This window comes from Myxine glutinosa, chromosome 1, assembly GCF_964187855.1.
Source record: "Myxine glutinosa chromosome 1, kmMyxGlut1.1, whole genome shotgun sequence".
NCBI lineage: Eukaryota > Metazoa > Chordata > Myxini > Myxiniformes > Myxinidae > Myxine > Myxine glutinosa.
In genome coordinates this window covers 218,602,500-218,625,468 of record NC_136261.1, presented here as the reverse complement: position 1 = coordinate 218,625,468, position 22,969 = coordinate 218,602,500, and the positions used below count along the sequence as shown (strand labels likewise).

Genomic DNA, 22,969 nt, shown 5'->3' with positions numbered 1-22,969 from the left:
TAAATTAAAGAAATCTAACAACATGGTGTGATATAGTGGATTACACTGTAGCTGTATTACCAAAGGCCATTTAACAATGTTCAGTGAACATACTAACAATTACACTGTAACAGTTTGAACATACGATATCTAACAATGTTCAGTGAATGTACTGAAGCCATTAAAGGGGCATTTTGCAGATTTTCAACCAATTTTTTATAGTGTGAAAAACACCTGTAGTGTTTTCTGTGTCTCTGGGGTGCAGTTCCAAAATGTGTGGTTCTTCCGGACACCTGCGTGTCATTTGATGTTTTTTGGGGTCAGAGAATTTTAGGGTCAGCTCTCACATTCTCCTTCACAGAAGCAGAGGCCTGTGCACTGAAGAGCAGCCTTCTTACACTTGCAGCGCGTTCTGCAACCACTCTTGCAGCCACAAGAGATCAGCTCGTAGCAGGATTTTGATGTTTGTGGTAATGTCGTCCAGTGGGGCTCATACAATCCTTCTGTCTTCACCCATCCCCAGTCAGTTGGTGATGGCAGCACAGGGTCTGGTAGCAGTGTCTTTCCCCAGATGTGACCACCCTGGTAAACTGCTCTCTTGATGTGCTCCACCAGAGCAGCTCGGGTAGGTGGTATTTTCTGCACTGAGTTTTTCCGTAGAAAGAGCTTCCTTCTTGCATCGTCCACCTTGGTGCAGGTGCTTGTTCTGTCAAAGAGAAGTATGACAAACCTCTCAATAATGTTCATTGCATCATCTGGGATCTCGTTTGGTCCACTTGCCAGCATCAGTAGTGCATCTGTCAATTCTGGAAGCGACTTCCATGTAGACCATGCTGCCTTCTTTCCATGTCCAGCAAAGCTGGATACGGTGTCACAGCCTGTCAAAGCATGAAACATTGGAAGGGCACATGACATCTCTGGTCCGAGACATGCAGCCATTTCGTGGGCTGCCAGGTAGCGAAAGCTCTTGCCTGTTCCAAATGCTGGCCAGAGTTCACATCCAGATGGTAGTAGACTTATGGCAAACACAGCCAAGACCACAACATCAGTGTCAACAGTCCGAATCAGCACCTGTTGGTGGCCATGCTGTGCAACATGTGATACGTGCAGTAGCATACGACTATCAGCCTCTTCATGGCTGCATGGGGCCAGGGTGTGGAGATCTTGAAGTAGCTGTGTGCTGAGCACACCCTGCCCATCAGTGAGGACAACTTCCTTGTCTTCTTCACAGAACACCTGAAGGAGGACCCTGGACAAGAAACTGAATAGTTCAGTTTTGTTGCTGTCAACCCGCAGAAAGTTCTGCCAGTTTCCTGGTATGGCAGCCTTCCCAACCACACGTCTCCTTACACCCTTTCCACGCTTGGCTCTTGCTGTGCCTTTCAGGGAGTCATCCTTGTAAGTATCCCAAACAAGGTCCACACGTGACACACTGCGCAGATGAGAAGAGATGTATGGGATGAATATCTGCTGGGCATATTCATCAAATGTCTTGGCACCTGCTGGCCTCATCATCTGAATGATGGCAGCTCCATCAAGAACTACACAAGTAGCATCAGGGGCTTTAGTCTGAGCTGGAGACAGGTCCTCCAGGCATGTCAGAAGGTCACTCTTGGCCCCAAGTCGTAATCTTTCTCCATCGGAGAGCGCTGGTGGCCATGCTTGGTTCTCATGCTGAAAGAAGTCTTCCAGGTTTCCATCTCTTGTTTGACAGCTAATGTAGAGTCGTGAGAACAGCTCGACATCACTTTTCATTGAGGTCAGCTGCTGCTTCTGCTTACTTGCCATCTTTTTGTTGAGCCAACAAACAGTGTCAACCGGTTGCGGTGGATTGGGTCATCAATGGGCTTTGTTCTCTCCACAAGACATTCTTTTGTGAATGCTTGAAACTGCTGTTGACCAATCTTCTGTGCCTTTTCAACAGTCTCCACTGCCGATGGTTCAGCAATGTCTTTGCTGTCAAGGACAAGCAGGTCTTTGCTCTCCTCTTCAAATGGATTGCCCAGTTCTTCCAATACATTGATGAGGGAGCAGACGTCTTTCTTAAATGCTTTCTGCACACTTGCTGTCTGGTCATGGTGGAGCACCTCATCTCCTCTTCCCATGAGCTGGTGTGCATCTTCAAAGTCCTCAATCACTGCGGCAACCTCAGGGCCAGCTACCATCCACTGCCGAAGGGCACTAGGGTTGTCTGTAAGACCTACTGCCCCTCCAAAACTCTTGATGCAAGCATTATTTTGCTCTTGTGCTTGGTCGATAGGGATTGCTGAGAAGACCCTGTTGCTCTTCTGAATGGTGAAATTCCCAGCATTGAATTCTCTGGCAACATCTGGGTGTCTTGTTGGTAGTTCAGACATGTCATGGAGATGAACTGGGATCCAGCGGGCATAGTTAGTGTGGTCCAGAGCAAAGAACCAGGGGACGAGTTCTGTCAGAGCATCGAGGTACATGCTGAAAGAGGACTGACGCAGGGATCGCACATAGACCAGTAAACACAGCTCCAATTCCATGACTTTTGCCCAGTACTGGAATTGAGGGCAGCTCTCGCCCCTCTTTCGGCACCATTCGTCAAAGCTCAAAGGATCGTCTTCTGTATCTATGTCACGGTTACTGTAGGCCCGATGTTGCAGGATGTATAATGCAGCCACTGTGACTTGGTGGGCACGTCGGGTGCGAGTAACATGTGCTGCACGCAAGAAGGAGTCGGCAGTGCCTGCTGTTGTTATCTCCGCTTGTACCAGTGCTTCAACCCAGCCACTGCCTTTCAACCAATCACCCAGGGTCTTCAGAGCTGCCATCTCTATATGCAGGCCACCAAACATCACAACAATCTTGTCTTCCCCATACATCTCTGGCCACTTCCACGGGATCTGCTTGGCAATCGCATACAAGGGTTGATCAAATGCTAGTACCGGTGTCTGCTCAGCATTCAGATGTTGAACAACCTTTCTGACTATGTCCATCACGTGTTTGATCATTGCCATGGTGTGGGCACTCTCGTGGAACAGAGGGAGTAGGGCACTTGGGCATATGATTTCCTCCCCGGCAGGCTGGTGACTTGCATGGTATGCAGCCCAGGACATGTTGTCCACACTCTGATTCTCTTCATCTTCAGATGGAAGTGCTATAATGTTCCGCACATTTTCTAGCCAGCAGTACTCTTCCTTGATGCTCTGGTCAGAGTTCTCCCTGCTCAAAGATGCCACAGTGCTAGGTGGTACAGGTGCCTTTGTGGTGCTACCGACAACAGGTGGAACGTCTGTGTAGTAGCTTGGCAAATGGCCCACTGTCTTTTTGCCTGCAGAACCTCCAACAATCGCAATACTGCGGTCAACTCCTTGACCTGCAAAGGCAGGGAGTTGAAAGAGTGAGATACCTGTGCCATGGAAGGACTCCTTTGAGGTAGTTGAGCTAGGATTATGGTCAATATTATCAACCGCAGCAGTTGTGAAGACGCCACCACGCATCTTAGGAGGGCAGACCACCTGATCCTTGTGGTACTGCTGTATGACACTTTCTCCTAGCTGGGCTGACAGACGAAGCACACGGTCATATGTGATACTGACACCGAGATGTGAAAGCCGTTCCACAACTTCCCTCTTCCTGGTTTGGGCATGGACCATCAGGCCTATATACATTGGAACAGGTGTTTCCTGAGTGGCATTGTGTCTGACGTTGACAGATGTGGATCCTTCAAGCCGCCTGTGCTTGACGCTGTTAAACTTAAGCAGTTGTGCGATGGTTAAGGCTGCTGACTTTGCTGGATATGCACTCTGGTCTCTGATGCTTGGACCTTCAAGGACCATATTTACCAGTGCCAGGAGTAGCTTCAGCACAGAATCTCTTTGGCAGCCTTCATGGAATCCAGTGAAGGGTTTCAGCTCAAACATGTGGCGACGTACAATGTTTGCAGCACGGCCCAAGTACACAGCATCACTGTCACTGTCCCATTCACATGCCTTAGTCAGGGCTGCACCAATGTCATCAGAGAATGCAAGGAGAACATCCCGCCCCTGGGGCTGAGCTTGCAAGTCTGGGATCTGAGCCAAAAGTCTTTCCTTCAATCTTGTGGTGTTTACTTTAGATTCAAGCTTAATGCCAAGCTGCTCCATCCTTGACCTGTACATATCAGCCAGATCAGCCAGCTTGAAAACTGGTGCAGTGCTGTCATCAAAACGTGATTCTTCGATGTACATGACAACTTCAGCAAAAGCGATTCCTGATAGCATTTTTTCCTCATCGGTTCCCTGCTTTTCTTGAGTTTTGTGTTTTCTGACACGGTTGTAGAGGCCCACCAAGCACTTATTGTGATATTTGGATTCAAGCGCAATCATATCTCCTGCACTTCGTCGAGCCAGCAGTTCTGTGTCCTGTAAGAGCTCTGCACATGTCCGAACTTGCTTGTCCAGATGGAACGTTGCTGCCTCATGAAGACCATCTGTGCCAGCTGGCTTGCAACAGAAAAAACAGAGTGCTTCCTTTGCTGGGTTCTCAGTGCTAGAACGTCCCCTTCTCTGTTTACTTGGGACTGCAATGGTGTCATCGTCACCTGTACTGCTAGACTTTTTCAGAGCTCTCTTCTCGGCCCGTTGAACTTCGTTCTTGTTGAAGGCCAGCCTGCATGATTGATGCCACTGAGCTTTGTTGTCAACAAGAGCAGCTTCAAGCCCATTTCCTTCATCTAGTATCTCTATCTGTATATCTCCGGGTAGTTCATTCAGTTCATTCAGTCTCAGGAGACTTTCAGCTAAAGACGTGTATGCACTCCCAGCATCCTTCCTCTTCGTCAGTGTTGGATCAGTCAGCTTCTCTTTACGGTCTTCTTGGCAGATGACACACAGTGCCCAGTTTATCTTGTTTGCAGGCTGTTATTTAGAAGATGTCGAGGGTGTTGGACACCCTGTGTCTTTTAGCAGAAACCTTTTTGACATAGTCAATTAGTTGCCACCATCTTGATTATTATGTGATCTGCAATAATACAAGCACCACAGATTCAGAAATTGTCAGAAAGAACATTTTGTTTTTTAATCCTAATATAATAAGCACTAGAACAAGTAGTTCTTTCTATATTTTACTAGTATGATATTAATACTCTTTCTAGTTTCTAGTACACTACTACTACTACTACTACTACTACTACTACTACTACTACTACTACTACTACTACTACTACGCCAAATGTAGTTAACTTTAAAGCATGATTTAGCTAGCTAGCCTAGCTTGGCTTACTTTAGCTAGCTAGAAAGCTAATTTAGCTAGCTAGAAAGCTAAAATCGCTCAACCTAACCTAGCTTGGCCTACTTTAGCTAGCTAGAAAACTAATTTAGCTAACTACAGTAAAACTCGCATAAGACGCCATCGTCTAACCCGTCAATTCGCTGAAGTCGTCATGGAAGTCAAAGTCCCGATTTTCTCTAATGGAAAATCAATTTCAATGACCGTGTCAAAGTCGTCATATACAAGTCGTCAATATCCACAAGTCGGCACCCTCAGACCGGTCCCATCTAATACAAACAGCAGTAAAATCCTAGTCGTAAGTCGTCATAAGAAATCCATGGCGCAGTGTATGCAGCCCACTGTACAGAGTGAGGAGTCATTGTTTCGTCGAAACACAACACGCAGGCCAGTCTCGCTCAATCCAGTTCAAATTATAGCTAGCGTATGCAACTAGTAGATATGAAGCCTGACGATATACAAGCTTGACCTTCAAGTCGTCAAAATGACGGCTTTGTAAGTCGTCGAAATGACGATATACGCATAAGTCGGTCATTTTGACGACTTACACAGAAGTCGCCAAAATGACGACTTATGCGTATATCGTCATTTTTGTAAGTCGGCACTAAAATGCTGGTCCCAAAAGTGCCGACTTATGCGAGTTTTACTGTAGTAAGCTAAAATTGCTCAACCTAGCCTAGCTTGGCCTAATACTACAGCTAGTCAGAAAGCTAATTTAGCTAGCTAGAAAGCTAAGATTGCTCACCTGATTCACTTCTTTATACACCGGGCCAGATGTATAACACTTTACCTATGGTGTTCAACATGTGTAACGATTATATAATATAATAGTTATTGCAGTTCAAATAAAATGTTTAACATGCCTTGATGGACAGTCGATTGCACTGGTTGTGGCATGACGCATGTGCTGGCTGGCCTGCTAGCGGTGGGTGGGGGTGGCGTGTGGAGGGTAGCTTCGCAGAAAAATGTGTGTGAGTGACTGTGTGTGTGTCTAATTGTATTTTTCTTAATTTAATGTGTATTTAAATGTTTTTTTTGTTTTTTTTAATCGTTTATGAATCAAATGGCTGCTATGGCCACCAGGGGGCGAGTTTCTGATGCCCCAATATCCATATTTGTTCTAAATATATTTGTCAACACATCTGCCGAATTTGGTGCTTCTATCACAAAAATGAACGATTGTGGATATATATTGAACTATGCCGCCCCACTATCAAGACACTTTAGATCCTCAAGACCCTTTGCTGTGAGCCTAACTTTTAAAAATAACTAAGGATGAACTCTTTGTACCAGGTATGCCAAGTCACAGAACAGACAAGGTTTCTTGTATCTCAGCTTGGCTTTGCTGAAACAAAACACGTCACATTTTGTGACATTTCATGATTTTTCTACAGTAGTAATATTGTTTTCATGCATGAAAGGTATGGTCCACTCAAGATTCTGTGTGGTCCCATATATGTAATAATATGTAATGTTACATGACGTATGCCTGTTGGTACATACAGATTATTTTATTATTTGGACCACAACTTTGAACACAACCACAGAAGAGATTTCCCATTATAGGATCGTATTATCATGACAATGGATGTCACTCGGTACAACCCCTGATTCTTCTTGGAGTGTAATTGATAATTTCAGGATAAAATTGTTGTACTTATTATGTGGGAAGAGAAGTCAAAACAAATAAGAAGTAAATACTTTAAATGGTAATTGATCCGCCATGAGAGAAAAGGGAATCTGTAAAAGGGATTCCATTGCTCTCACCGCGGATCAATTACCATTTAAGTTATTTACTTATTGCCCTGATTCCACTTCAGTTTGTTTTAACAGCAACAAAATTATTCTCAACACAGCACAGAGAAACGAGTCGTTGTTGGCTGTCCATTCCTTGTGATGAGCTTTTACTTTACCATATTTTCCTCCTTTCTGGATCACGAAGATAAAGCTGCATCTTCCTTCCTCTGTCTGATCGATTGGGACTGCCCCCATGCTGAACAGCACGTCATCGTTTACACCCCAAAACTGACTTCGGAATGAAAAATGATGATTACGACGAGATGTAAATATGACAGAGTCCACATAGATGCGGGAGATGCACACTATTTAGCATTTCGCTCGGTGAAGGTGGGTAACAAGATGGTGCCTTACAGTCATGTAATCACGTATCCTCCAGTCACAATCGTTTTCAATCAAACAGAGTTCGCCCAATTCTAGTACTGTATTATATGGTTCTGGGGTGGATGTGTGTCAGTCTCTCCATATTGGTCAGACCCATGCAGCAATTGCTAGTGTGAGACCAGGGTTCACAATCACCCTTCCAGTGAAGAGGTGGTATTTGATAGTTATGCCACATGGTACAGTGTCTTTAGCCCAGTCTTGTTTTTCATCTACATAAATGACCTATATGATGTTTTGGAAGGCCTTCGAATCCTTTTTGCAATTTATTCCACATTGTGCCATATTATACCCCCATCTCACTGACAGGTAGACAGCAGCTGTGTCGCTCTCTGCTGATCTGGAATTGATTAGATGTTGATCTTACAAATGGAACGTGTCTTTCAATCCTGGGAAATCTACCATTCAACCTGCCGCTCCAGAAATCTAATTCACCTATTTCTTCCAATGGTCAGCCACTGGAAGAGGTTACAGTCTTTTGAACTTGTAGGCCTCAACAACTGTGATCTCTTCTGATATAACCTTGTTACAAAGCTTTCCTTGATAAATTGATTACTCCAAACCCTATGAGAACGTTAACCAGACTCGGTGGCGTAATGGTTAGAGCGTCCTCTTTGAGTCTGGGAGGTCGGCAGTTGGGATCCTGGCCAAGTCATGCCAACGACTTAAAAAATTGTATGTGCTGCTTCCTTGCTTGATGCTCAGCATTTAAAGGATAGAGCACAGACAATCAATGCTGGGAAGGCAATGGCAAACCACCCAGTATAACCCTTGCCAAGAAACTGCTTTGGAAACTCCAACATTCTGTAAAGAGTAAGGTTGATTTAAAAAAAAAAAAAAAAGACCTTTTGAGCATTGGTCACTGAAATGCTGCTCTCCCCTGTGGGCTGGTGCCCCAGGATATCATCCGTCTCTTGGAATCCGCAGAATCCAACGCATTCAATATCATTGGCATAGTATCAGGTTGGGGTTACTAGAGAACGCGTGCAACATGGAGGAGCAGGTGAGCATCAGAGGACTCTCTCAGCCCTCTGATACTCACCTGCTCCTCCATGTTTCATGAGTTCTCTAGTAACCCCATCCTGATTGATATTCATAAATACAAGCTCAATGCACACCTACTCTTTTTGTTCACCTTTTCTCATGTTTGTGGAACTACCTTCTTGTTCAATCCCACTCTCCTCTCCTGCATTGCAAGTAGGTAGTGCACTACCATCTCTTGTCATACCCCATCCCTGCCCATGACCTTTTCTACCACCATTAACCCTACCTTATCCAACCATCTTATTTTCAGGTCACTGTGTTTCCTCCCCTCCTTTAGCTTCTATCCTGTTCAATCCCCTGCTTTCCAAGTCCAAATATGACACCACTACCTTACTGGCATTTCATTGCTTTCTACTCTCTGTTAGCTCGCTCTTCGATGAGCCTTGATCTTGTATTTTGCCTTTCTGTCCACATAATATCTGGATGCTCCATATCATGAGCATTGCTACATTTAAGCAGCAAAACCACAGTTTTGAAACCCTGAATAATCCCTTTTGGATTCGACGGTTAGCCTCGTTAAGGATCCTTATGATATTCACATCTCGATATCATCATATCTTGTTTATTTATAAGATTTTCTAGAACTTCTGCTTCAGGATGCTTCCTAAGATGGTGTAAGAATGCCTTGGAATGAGTTGGGCAGTGATCTTTTGTGAAAATATAGAAGAGATTCCCCCTCCCCTCTTTTCAATTTGAATTTCAGTGTGAAGTCAGGCACAGCAGGAACTGTTAATTATATTACTGTTAGCTGGGGTCTGGTTTATTTTTGATTAAATATAAAAAATATTTGTTGGGTAATCCTCCTTATGCCTTAGTCACATATGATGCTGCCGCCGCACGGTTCTGCGGTCTGCGGTTTGTAGATGGGATTTTTACAAATCATACGGCTTTGCGGGCTGCGGCAGCAGTGTTCACAAATGTTACGGGGTCCGCACGGCAATCGTAAAAGTCATGAAATCAAAATGCGTGAGGAGACCGCAAGGCGAACCGCGAGGCGCCCTCACGGCGACCGCAAGGCAATCGCAAGGCGCACGCACGGTTGTTGCGGTTGTCACGGTTGCCGTTAGGCCATCGTACGGCAGCACTAAAGTCACTGCACGGCCGCTGTACGATATTTAGAACATCGTACGGCCATCTCACGGAGGCCGCAAGACCTTGCGGTACTACATGCGGTGGGGTTGCGGCCTACGGCCTAGCGATTTCCGAAAAAAAGTTTAATGTCAAATTTTAAAAATCGTAAGCCCCTGCGACGAGCAAAAAACCTTGAGATCACCTCACGGCTACCGTATCTACCGTGCAGCCACCGCACGGTTATGGCAATTTTGGGGACTTACGGCCGCCGCCAACACGCCACAGGCCATTTGTGACCGAGGCATTACTAGGATGCGTATGTGTGTGCACGTGCGTGTTGCGCTACTCCTACAGTTTGGGGCCGACTACATCCAGACTTGCTACATAGGATCAGCATAGGTTGTGTTTATCCACTATGCACGAATTACAGAGGACTGGGGGGGTGAGGGGTGGAGGAGGATGCAAATTCTCTATGTAAAAGTGCATTGCGTAGCACCATTCCAGGTGGGAGAGGGTATTACAAGTCCCACCCTCTACAGTACAGTATTCCTTTCTCCATGCTTTCCAGTGCAGTGAGGTGTTTTGAATTATGCAGCGAGAGGTATTTTGAATTACACGTTTGAATAAGGATAATAACAAAATTCCCTCCCCACCCCCCAACAGCCCGCTCCCTTAGGGAGCATGTGCTTTTAGTATTAAAGAAAGAATTGAAGGAAAAATTGAGCAGTACTCCATCCCACAGACTTTTCTTGCAGATTTTTTACTTGATTTTATCCTTGTAACATGTAACACTGTCTTTCTCTTCCTTGCCTGTGTGCTCTCTGCTTTTTAAAATTTATTTATTTTTGGCAGAACTTTTTACCCTCTATTTCCAGGAATCTTCATCTCAGAATTACAAACAATGAATTGCCTCTTTAAACGTAGTGTCTTTATTTAATGTGAATGCACAATCCTTTCATTAAACTTAATCGTTGCTTTTCTCTCTCTCTCTCTCTTTGTAACAGAGGAAGTTCCACTCTCCCCCGTCAGAATGAAACGCAGGGATGTAACCAGAAAACAAACATCTGGTATGGTATTTGGAGTTTTGGGCTTTACCGTGTTTTTCAGTGATCATCTACCACACTTATCCTTCATCTACGCATATACAGGCACACTTGTATTATTCGGTCATCTATTCTAACTAGTAATACCTGCTCCCACAGCGAGCGAAATATGGTTTCACTACACTCTCCCTTAGGCATGGATCAGTGGTTAAACCACATGCACTATTCCACATATACAGGAAAAAATGGCAAGTCGTCTCCCCAGATTGGGCCAGCTGTTTTATGCCTCCACCTACGAAGTCACCAGAGGCATTATGCGTTCAGGTTATCTGTCCATCTGTCCATCGATGCATCCGTCCATGATAGGTTTTCGTTACCGCGATAACTTCAGAATGGCTGAAGGGATCTAAATCAAACTTGGTATAGATATGTAAAATGATGTAAAGATTAACTGATTAGATTTTGGGGTAACAGGTTAAAGGTCAGAGGTCATGTTAGGTAAAAAAATCCTGTTACCCCGATAACTTGTGAACCAGTGATGGGATTTTCACAAAAGTTGGTATAAGTATATGTTATGATGAAAATACGAACTGATTAGATTTTGGCATTAAAGGTCAGAGGTCATGTCAGGTAAAAATGTGATACTTGAGAACAGCTAAAGGGATTAAAATCGAACTTGGTACAAGTATGTATGATGATGTAGTAATGTGGGTAGGGGAATATTGGGTGACGCCAAAGAGTGCCGTTCTAGTCGATTCTCCAATGCTCAGATGTACACACATACAGAGAAATCCCTTATTTTAATATAGTTCACCCGCTCCTCCCATTATGGTGGAACTTATGCTTGCAGAGGGAACCATGACCTCGTGGGTGGAGGAAGGGTATGGAGGGGAAAAGGAGTTCTCCCCACGACCTGACCCTGGGTACCCTTAGTACGCATAAAAAATTGCTGGAGATCCGCTTTTTTTTTCTTGCACACTTGATTTTTTTTCTATGATTTTCAGACATCATATGCATATACTACACATACTGTACATACATACAGAGAATTGCCTTGTGGTGGTGGAGGGAGAGGGATCTTGTTTGTGCCCATGACCTGATCCTGGGTATCCCAAACGTGTGCAAAGGTTGGTGGAGATCGGCCCAGTCGTGTTTATTTTATTTTTTTCTATGATCTTCAGATGCGCATACACATATACACATACAAAGAATTGCCTTGTTTAATATAGTAGGATAATGCAACAAGAATATTGATCAAAGGGTTCATTTTAATGTTGTAGTTGGCTTTATTTTTAAGCTAAATGACAACTTTTGAAACAGAGTTGTTTCAACATTTGGGATATCCTTTCATATATCATTTATCCTGTTGATTAAACAATGATATGTACAGTATATGAAATATAAACTGTAAATGTAGTAATCTTCCTCGATGTAATATGAAGGCCCAACATTTGTGCGAACTTAGTGATCACAATTTCCTTCCACTTTTTTGTTGACGTAAACAAAAGTAATTTATTTCCTTCAATATGTGAGTTTTCTGACATACGATTCTTGGATCACCCACTTTCCTCACTCATTAATCCAAACAGTCTGACTGATGGAGATTAAGGTGATTTATTATTGTAAAATTGAAACCTAACCTGCCTGATCAAACTCTACCATGTGTCTCGTAATGTCCGCATCTGGCAGAAACTTGCTTTAACTTTTTCTCGACTGTCAACTTTCATGATGGTCTTCTAACAAATAAATCAATTTATCAGATGACTGTCGTATTATTGGGTAATTTATTCGAACTTGTAATACACGCTCCTTCCTTGAGCGAAATATAGTTTCAATATCCCTCCCATAGGAGGGCATCAGTGGTTAAACCACTAATCTGACAAGAAAATCGTAATTTTATTTTTGAGATTACGGTATTGAAATGAAGAATTACGGTATTGACTCAGGGGACTGAATACTGTAAATTAGATATTTCTGTATTTCAATTTCAATAAATTTGTAATTGTAAAAACATGTTTTCACCTTTAGTGTAGCAGCATAGCAAACCTGTTGTGCATTTTGTGATACAAGCACCAAATTTGGCACAAATGTACATTAATATGTTGCGAACATTTTCAGATATTGGGCCACTTGAAATTCCGTAATTTTTTTTTTCAAATTTTTTCAAATTTCGTAATTTCAAATTTTTCAGGTGACACCGTCACAATTTCGGTCTTCGAGGCCGGCCGATATAGTGGGGCGGCTTAGCCCAAATATTCAAAAGAATTGTGCATTTTGTGATACAAGCACCAAATTTGGCACAAATGTACATTAATATGTTGCGAACATTGTGTGGTCAGCAATGAAGACGAGAGTCTGAATTACATGTATGCAAAAGACCTTGTGAACCAGTGAAGCAAATACACGGGTAAGCATGAATTAAATCTAGGGCATGATATAATTTCCATGATGTTTACCTCTACACTCAATGGTGGAAGGAGGTAATGTTTTGATCCCAGCTTGTCTGTATGTCTGTTTGTCTGTTAGTCCACAAAATTCCAGACAAAGCTTGTAGTAGTGGTAGTTGTAGTGGTAGTGGTGATAACAGAAATTGTTATATAGAACTGAACTTATATTATTATTATACTAGGGCGTGCCCGTACGTGGGTGCAAAAAAACATGCGTGCAAACAACAACAACAAAAAAAAACTTTGAAACCACGTGGCAGTAACGACCACAGAACCCCCCCCTCTATTTACATGAAATGGTTTGGTCCATTCGCAAAGCCAAAGCGAACGGCTTGCGAGTACGGTAGAACCCCCCCCCCCCCCCTCTATTTACATGAAATGGTTTGGTCCATTCGCAAAGCCAAAGCGAACGGCTTGCGAGTACGGTGACCATAGCTCGGTAAGTACTTCTGCGATTAATTTCAAACCTTGAAAAGGCACATCCTCGGGTCCCCAGCAATATACCTGGCAAGTTTCAAGTATATCGGACCCGTGGTTGTCGAGAAACAGCGGTCACAGACAAACACACACACAGACACACACACAGACACACACACAGAGATTACTAGAATTATAGATAGATGCAGAAAATAACTTCATTTCTATATGCCCTGCAGTGGACAGGTTAATTGGTTTATGCACTGAAGGGGTCACCCTGGTGTGCACTGCTGTGTTCTGCCTCACTGAGTTGTTCAGGTATGATGTACTCAGCACAAGCTTCCGGTCGGCCCGGAGGTGGGGGTGCGGGGCCTGTCACGGAACGTCAAAACAAACGGCCTGCCGGGGCCGCCCAAAAGTCGGGCGTGAGGGGCGCGTCCACTCATGGAACGCCTCTCGCTTCCCAGATCGAGGGCCACGTGGTCAGGAGAACCTCGTCCCTTCCGGTCACACTTTGCCTATCGGCCGGCCTCGAAGACCGAAATTGTGACGGTGTCACCCGAAAAATTTGAAATTACGAAATTTGAAAAAATTTGAAAAAAAAAATTACGGAATTTCAAGTGGCCCAATATCTGAAAATGTTCGCAACATATTAATGTACATTTGTGCCAAATTTGGTGCTTGTATCACAAAATGCACAATTCTTTTGAATATTTGGGCTAAGCCGCCCCACTACTTGTCATTATGGGGTATTTTGTATCGATTGGTGACAACAAATTTAAATTTCATCCATTTCAAATTCAAGCTGTAACACACCAAAATGTGAAAAAGTCAAGGGGTGTGAATACTTTCTGAAGGCACTGTATATCTGCCATTGAAGCAAAATATGTATTTCAATGATCGGTGGGACAGGCTTGTTCTTCTTTGCTAAACTTTATTCTGATTGGCTAGTGGTGTTAATACATGTTTGATAAATTAATGATGTAAACCTGTAGTTTCTACACGCGTTAAACCATGAAACTACCTGCCCCTCCAAAAATTTTGCTTCTGTATTCATCTTGTTTGCGTTCTCTCCTCATCGTTGTTACCCTTGTTTGTTCGTTTCCATCTCTTTTCTCCCTCGGCCCTGCTGTTGGCATTTTCTTTTCTCTCTCCACTGTTCCTTTTGTTCTGTTGCGTCCTGATCCGTTCTGTTATAACTCTTCCACGAGCCTTGACTTTGCATACGAAAAAAGAAAAGAAAAGCTTTGTGCCGATCTCTAGACTCAGACTGACTGTAACCAGTGCAGTTTGCGTGTTCCAACAAAAGGTAACACAAGTTTAACACTACACTATACAGTTACTTATAAATGCTGTTGTATTTTTGCTATTCATCAGAATTTATTGAATATCCGCAATACAAAAGGCAAACTTATTTATTGAAATCGAACAATAAACAAGTACAAAAAGTTTTAATTAAAACAAAAGCCGCGTCGATGTTACACAATGCCTAGATGCAGCTGTGCCTATAACGTCGATGTTATAGGCACAGGACATTCCTATTGATTCGATTACTTGATGTTATTTTTGTGCAAAGTGAAAATATATCTCGGCAATTTCCCGTGTGTGGCGACGAATTTTTAATATATCTCGGCATTTTCCCGTCTGTTATTTCAGGCGGTGTATGACTGACCATGCCGCGATAAAAAAAAAAAAATCTCGGCAATTTCCCGTGTGTGGCGACACGTGAACAAAAAGCTATGCTCCTCTCTCCACATTATTGTGACGACGTATAAATTAAATATTTCATCGTGACGATTGTCATCAAATGGACGAATTTTTAATATATCTCGGCATTTTCCCGTCTGTTATTTCGGGCGGTGTATGACTGACCATGCCGCGATTTAAAAAAAAAAATCTCAATGGACTTGAAGTTACAGGCCTTTGAGAATTCATTTCGTTCTATAAAGGGCAACTTTCATCGGATTTTCTTCCCGTTTTTTTTCAACCGAGTCTAAAACTATGTTAGCGACTGTGAAAAATGAAATGATATATCGAATTTGATTTGAAATAAAACTGTGTGAGAGAGGAAGACACCATGGGCCTACAAAACAGGCCTCAAAGCTATGTGAGTTAATAAAATGGTGGATATTTGTTTATATGAAGGCTCTCCCAGAATGGGTGGAGCTATGGTTCCCAGAATTGGTGGAGCTTTGAGGTTTTGTCTTCTCTGCAAGAACAAGAAGAAGAAGAACAAGAAGAACAACAACAGCAGAGGGCACTCTATGACCAGCGTCTGCGACGCGGCTAAAAAGGTGTAAAACGTTGAGGGAATATTCTTGAATGTTTAATATTTCCAAAACTTCAATAATACAGGTTTTATTGTACAATTTTTTTTTTTTTTTTTTGTACCAATTAACCCCTTTTATTTTGATAAATTGGGATAAAGTGAAATTAAATAGAGATAGGTTTGTTCTGAAGGAGACTTATGGGCAGAAGATGAGAAGGCTGCAGCAACTATCAATGCAATGCTTTGTCTGATGGTTCTCTTTGCCAGTGTCACGTACAGTTGAGTTGCCAGATGCACAGTTGGACAACGATGATCAGTCGCCAGACAAACATGCAAGCGCAAGCAGAAAGAAACGCACCCAGAGGAAGAAGAACACCAAACTCAAGTATGAGGATAGCAATTATATTATCTCTTTGTGCCTGATCAAGCGGAGTAGGAGGCTAAAGTGTAGTGGGCCTTGAGCTTGTGATTCGGAAGATGGTCGTGTAAAGTGTAACGTTGTGCAGTTTCAGTGAAAGTAAACAGTTTTTAATGCTATTTCCTTATGTTGAGAAGTGATCTTGGTAAAATATGTAAACCCTTTTTGTACACAAACCATCAGCAAACCACCACCACTCTCCCACCTTTCCCCTCCCCCCCCCCCCCCCCACCCCCACCCACTCTCCTGGCCACTACCAGCATTCATGGCCACATTGGGATTTAGATTAGCCAAAAAATAGACTTTTATGTCTTTTTATCTTTTCCTCAGTATTGAGATGCCTTTTCAATATTGTATCATCTCGAAAACAGCTCTTCTAATCTTTGTGGATATTATAGAATCCCCCCTCCCCTCCCTGAGCTTAAGTCGTGTATGAATTTTTGAACTTGGCCAGAATGGGCTACACCTTTTCACCCCTCAGGGCTAAGGGGTATGGTCGTCAGGGGCGTCGTCTGGGCGCCCGTCAACTTTTGGTTTCCGTCAATTTCAAGGAGAACGACTTGTCCGATTAAATCCATTTTTGCAGTGTGTGTTGGGGTTGAGTAGAGGAAGGTTCCTGGGCGCGTTGCGAATTTCAATATGGCCGCCACAGCAGCCATCCGGGCGTCCGTCAACTTTTGGTTTCCGTCAATTTCGCGCAGAACGGCTCGTCCGATTAAATCCATGTTTGCAGTGTGCGTTGGGGTTGAGTAGAGGAAGGGGTCCTTTCGAAAATGGGCGCGCTGCGATTTTCAATATGGCCGCCACGGCAGCCATCTTGAAATTGGTTTCCGTCAATTTCGAGCAGAACGGCTTGTCCGATTAAATCCATTTTTGCAGTGTGTGTTGGGGTTGAGTAGAGGAAGGTGCCTTTCGAAAATGGCGTGCTGCGATTTTCAATATGGCCGCCATGGTAGCCATCTTGAAATTGGTTTCCGTCAATTTCGAGCAGAACGGCTTGTCCGATTAAATCCATGTTTGCAGTGTGTGTTGGGGTTGAGTAGAGGAAGGTTCCTTTCGAAAATGGGCGCGCTGCGATTTTCAATATGGCCGCCACGGCAGCCATCTTGAGATTGGTTTCCATCAATTTCAAGCAGAACGGCTTGTCCGATTAAATCCATTTTTGCAGTGTGTGTTGGGGTTTAGAGGAAGGTTCCTTTCGAAAATGGGCACGCTGCGATTTTCAATATGGCCGCCACGGCAGCCATCCTGGTTGGTTTCCGTCAATTTCGAGCAGAATGGCTTGTCAGATTAAATTCATTTTTGCAGTGTGTGTTGGGGTTTGGGAGAGGAAGGTTCCTTTCGAAAATGGGCGCACTGCGATTTTCAATATGGCCACCACGGTAGCCATCTTGAAATTGGTTTCCGTCAATTCCGAGCAGAACGGCTTGTCCGATTCAATTCACTTTTTGCAGTGTTTGTTGGGGTTGAGTAGAGGAAGGTGCCTTTCAAAAATGGGCATGCTGCGATTTTCAATATGGCCGCCACGGCAGCCATCTTGACATTGGTTTCCGTCATTTTCGAGCAGAACGGCTTGTCCAATTAAATCCATTTTTGCAGTGTGTGTTGGGGTTGAGTAGAGAAAGGTTCATGTCATGGGCATGAAATGGGTTCATGGGTTCATGTGTGAAAATTTATTTACTGCAAAATCTTACTCGGTATACAACTTCACTTCAAATAACAAATTATCATCAATGCTTCCTTTCACCATGCATTCGCTGAGGGGTTACGCCCGCTTTCCGGTGCTATTTATTATACATAGTCGGGGTTCGTGAAAGAACAAGTACTGGTACATTGAACAGATCAAGATGCGCAGGACAAATGGAACAGTAGAGATGGGGTGGGGGGGGGGGGGGGACACCAATAGCAGAGTTTAAAGCCAAGATAAAGGTGGACTTAGACAAAGAATGGGTGTGGGGAGAAATGGGGGTGGTGTGAGCGGCGGGGTTGCAAGAGAGGAAGCACGGGGTCGATAAGATAGATACAGAAGGAAACTCTCAGGACCTTTCATAGATATCATGGGATATTTAATGTCCACGAGTAAATAATAAATTAGATAGCTGGTTTTTGTGTCCTCTCTAAAAAGTAATGCGATACCCTTCCTGTAAAGCACCAGAGCTAAGTTTTGTCGTCAAATTCTAACCTGTTTTGAATGTAAAATGAATGAGAACTCAAACGTGCGTATGCTGCCTTTTAAGCTACGATGTCAGCCTAATTCCTAATCTACAATATTCAGTAAGCCACACTCACCTCTGCCAGCTTGGCCACAAAGAGATTGAAGGCAGCTTGTCCAAAAGGTGTGATCTAGAGTTTCACTTTAAAGCTTCTTGACAAAGTCATGACGTTTGGGCTGCCAAAGGACATGGTGTTTGATTCAAAGGACAGTGAATATCAGCTGTTGGAAAATCTGACCAAGGGTTCGATTCAGTACTTCCTTTCAATTTGACCTGACTTACCTTCAGAGGAAACTTTTTGGCTTTTTGAGTAGAACAAAGTTCCGTGTTCCTGGTGATCCATTCTCAGGATACTTGTCATCTACTTTTCTTAACCTTTAAGAGCATCATTTCATCATGATTATAAACGACTCTCTACTGCTGTCAGAAAAACATGGCAGTAGTTTTGGAGCACGTTGGAAGTTCTTCTTTGGTATGCAGCATAAGGCTGTGGGGTTAGCCGCTGATACAATGCCCTCTGCTGGTTAGGGCAGGAATTTGTAATTTAGGGTGGCGGCGATAGCTCGCCATCTCTTCGTGAAGGACACAGTGGGACCTTTAACGCCCACCAACGAATGCTGGCAGATGTGACACCCGTTTAATGTCCATCTGAGGTTCGGCACACACACTGATGAACCATCCTGCCTGTGAAACACCGAGATGACAGTTTATAGCTGGGTAATCGAACACCAGCTAGAGCTAGACGATGTAGAGGCGAGTGTGCGCTCCTCTTGGCCGTCCTGTCAGCCCTTCGTTGGAACTACACATTAGCTTTATACTCATTCAATGAACGCAATGAACGTCTGCAAGTATCTGGAAAGTTCCAGGTAAATGTATGTAAGGTTATGACAACAACTTCGGTTTGAAATAACCAAACTCAATCAAATTTAGTTTGTTAATTTTTTTTGCATGGCAGTTAGGCTATGAGCCGAGGGGTCGACCATGCTCAATCAGAGGGAGGATGGCTAACAGTTGTTTTTGGTAAGGCCAAGGTCCCTAGTGCTGAAAAAAATGTGATAGCAGTGTGAAACTCTTAGCCGTATCTGTGTTATCATCACATTTGTCAGATCACCCATTTATCGCTTTTCGGGTCATTTTTCCCGCTTAAGATTTAGGGGGTGGGGTTAGTTTTTTGGCTCTCAAATAATATCACGTGTATATATCAGCTAGTGTGGTATATCAGGTAAAAGGTTATTGAATTACCTTTCAAATGATGTATAGAAAGTGCCTGTGTGATCTATAGTAACCTCTTTATAATGATTATTAAAACATAATTATTTCCACCAACTCTCAAAACTTCATCACAAAATCCCCAATTTTAGGAACAAAAATAGGCAAAAATCAAAAGGTATGTAAAACGTATGTTTCGATTTGTGAGACACATACAGTATAATTAGAGTCAATATCCTCACACATATGATCATGATATCCCTGGTGTTGGGCTAGCGGCTAGGGTGCCGGCTTAGGATCCTAGGATCCTGGGTTCGAATCCCGGTCGATCGCTGAATTAACGCCAGGGGGGTTGACTCAGCCTGTCATCCTTCCGAGGTCGGCTAATTGAGTACCAGTTCACTGGTAATTCCCTGTTTGTCGTTGAAGGCGGCAAAAAGGGTTGGCGTCAGGAAGGGCATCCGGCCGTAAAACATTGCTTCAAAAAGGGGACCAAAAAAAACAACAACTACCACGGTCCCCGAAAAGGCCAACCCCCGCTTTGCGGGGAAAAATGGCCTCTCAACGGTGGTTATATGATCATGATGTGCTATGAAATTCAATGCAATATGTGTAGACATGCTAATACGAATGTTGTCATCAATGTCAATATTTTCATTATATTTTAGGTGATTTGCAACCATGACAGCAGTGCACGACATCTAATGTATTTCTCTTTGTAGATTTGTTGGTGCAGAATACATTTTTAAGCAACTATAGCAACTGATGCTAATTTGTAGTAGTGGTGGTGGTGGTGGTCTCATTCGATATTATGTGTCTTTCCAGGTGAGACGGTGGTGGTGATATTGGTGGTGGTGAAACAGAAACAGAGTGTACCACAGATAGACAATTGAACAAATACTTGCAATGGAGATTGCGATCACTCAGAAAGTTCCCAAGGACGTTTGTATCATTCATAAGCTATCGTTAGATGTCAAACCAGAAGATCCGCTCATAAGCCCTCAAACATTCGATTCGTGGACTACATTGCTGGATGCGGCCAAAATACGGAACCATGCACCCATTCTCGACCTTGCTCAGTCGCTGCCAGAGAAGGAGATTCCCCGAGTATTCTACCACAGGCAGTGCAGGAGCGTGTTCACCATGAAGCGAGATTTGGAAGCACTGAAACGAAAAGCTGAATCCAATTTAACCGACGATGCTGCTGCAACATGTTCAGCGAGCAAGAGACAAGCCAGAAGGGCATCTTCGGAATCACGCATCTATGAACTGGATTGTATATTCTGTGGAAAGACCAAGTGGTGCAAGGGAACGTCATCCCGTGAAAAGCCATTACATTACATCTATCCATTACATCTATCTGCTATCCAAGCCATGATTCCTTGGTGCTTCGCATACGACAAAATCAACTATGCACGGTATTTATCAGCATACTACGCACAAATGACAAACCTTCCAACGCAGCACCCTGGCATCTTCCAAGCGTTCTCGGATGGGTACTTCTCAGTTCAAATGTCAAAAAGCAATCCGTTTGGACGCATTCCAGTTGACCAAACTACTGAGGTCACTGTCAACAAAGACACACAGACACCAGGTGGCACTACCAGGTTCAACTTGAAATCTGGAGCAGTGAAGCGCTACTATGTCACATCCGAACACAGGAGTGCATTTCTCCGCCAGATGAGGGAAATGGTGAATGTGAGCAACACACACGTACAACACGCGGATCTGCAGCAAACACGGATCAAGAAAGATGAGGACGCTGTATCATCACTGATAACTCTGATCCAGAGTTGGGTGAACCCATTCACTATGGCCAGCTCTCTCATCAGTATTTCCACCGCACGCGCAGCCCCTCCAAATATTGCCAAGGATCTGGAGAAAGCATGGGAAGTCGGACACAAGTGCTACACAAACTTCAAGATTGAGCGACTTGAGAGCAACCCACCAATCAAGAAATTCCACGACCCTTTCCAACTGAACAAGCTGAAGACTTTCAGCAACCTCACTAAGAAGAAGGAATGCAGAAGCAATGGCAGGGCAGTAATTCTTCAAGCAGACAGAGCTCTATTTGGTAGAATTATCGTGATGGCACAGGGCCGAGATCTTCACATGGCAGAGGTGCTATCTCATCCTCTAGGTCCCTTGCCATGGGCCCTGGTGACACCCGAAGGCCTTCTACGGAAAACCAACAAAGCTGCCCTAGCCACGGCCTTGCAAAGGACTGTGACCCCGGCTGAAAGGATACCTGACAATTCGGCAACAATTATTGACGGGATGCTCCTTATACAGAAGGTGGCAGGTGATCAAACTACATTTGCCGAAGTGGCCATGATTGTCCTATCCATGGCCCTGAAGGATGGATGCAGTAGCCAGAGGATCGATGTCGTCTTTGACACCTACAAGGAGACTTCCATCAAAAACAGCGAACGGTTAACCAGGGGGGAAGAACTTGGACTTGAGCTGAAAAACATCACGGCATCTCAAATTGTAAGGCAATGGCGCAAGTTTCTTAGCTATGTTGGGAACAAGTCAAGTCTTATCATGTTCCTGGTCGAAGAGTGGAAGAAACCAGAGTACATCAGACGCCTACAGGGAAAGGTTCTCTTTGTAACATGCGATGACAAGTGTTATCAGATCACATCTGATGCTAGCCAAGAAGTAGTGGCCCTGGAAAGCACACACGAGGAAGCAGATGGTCGTCTGTTCTTGCATGCTGCCCATGCTGCCGCACATGGATACCAGTCTGTGCTTATTAGCTCAGATGACACCGACGTACTTGTCATTGGCTTGGCATTTCATACCAAGATTCATGCCAAGTTGTTTCAGAAATGTGGCACCAAAGCAAGGGCTAAAATCCTAGACATAGGGAAAATAGGAAAGTCAGTCGGCACAAATGTATGTCAGGCCCTAATTGGAATGCATGCCTATACCGGATGCGACACAGTCAGCACGTTCGCTGGACGAGGAAAACTGACTGCACTAAAACTCATCAGAACCAACAAAGATGTGCAGGATGCATGTACACAGCTGGGAGAGGACTGGGACGTCAGTGAGGAACTGATGGATAAATTGGAGAACTTCACTTGTCTCATGTACGCACCGAAGTCGGGGACAGTGAAGGTGAATGACTTGAGATATCACCTGTTCTGTGCCAAGAGGGGAGAGATCGACAGTCACCAGCTACCTCCGTGCAAAGACTGCTTAACCAAACATGCACAGCGAGCCAACTATCAAGCCGCTATTTGGAAGAGGAGTCTCAAGATGGATCCAGCAGTACCGAGTCCAATCGGGAAAGGATGGCACTGGGATACCCAGGATGGTCGCGTGCAGCTGGCAGTCGACTGGATGCAAGGACAGCCCGCACCACAGGCGGTTCTGGATTTACTGGCATGCACCTGTTCGAAAAGATGCACACTACCCATGTGTGTCTGCATGGCCAGTGG

General features: G+C 44.0%; 2 protein-coding genes across 2 annotated transcripts in view; both read left to right on the top strand.

Moving 5' to 3' along the window:
* TMEM237 (transmembrane protein 237) overlaps nucleotides 1-22,969 on the top strand; it is a 78,978-nt gene that overhangs the window by 14,952 nt on the left and 41,057 nt on the right. Inside the window, exons 4-5 of the mRNA XM_068127057.2 lie at nucleotides 10,512-10,574; nucleotides 15,951-16,068. Of these exons, the coding sequence (XP_067983158.2) occupies nucleotides 10,512-10,574; nucleotides 15,951-16,068 (181 nt within the window). The remainder of the gene's footprint in view (nucleotides 1-10,511; nucleotides 10,575-15,950; nucleotides 16,069-22,969) is intronic.
* Nucleotides 13,658-22,969, top strand: part of LOC137434214 (mth938 domain-containing protein) — a 233,412-nt gene continuing 224,100 nt past the window's right edge. The window contains exon 1 of the mRNA XM_078783855.1: nucleotides 13,658-13,732. The gene's annotated coding sequence lies outside the window, so the exon portion shown is untranslated. The remainder of the gene's footprint in view (nucleotides 13,733-22,969) is intronic.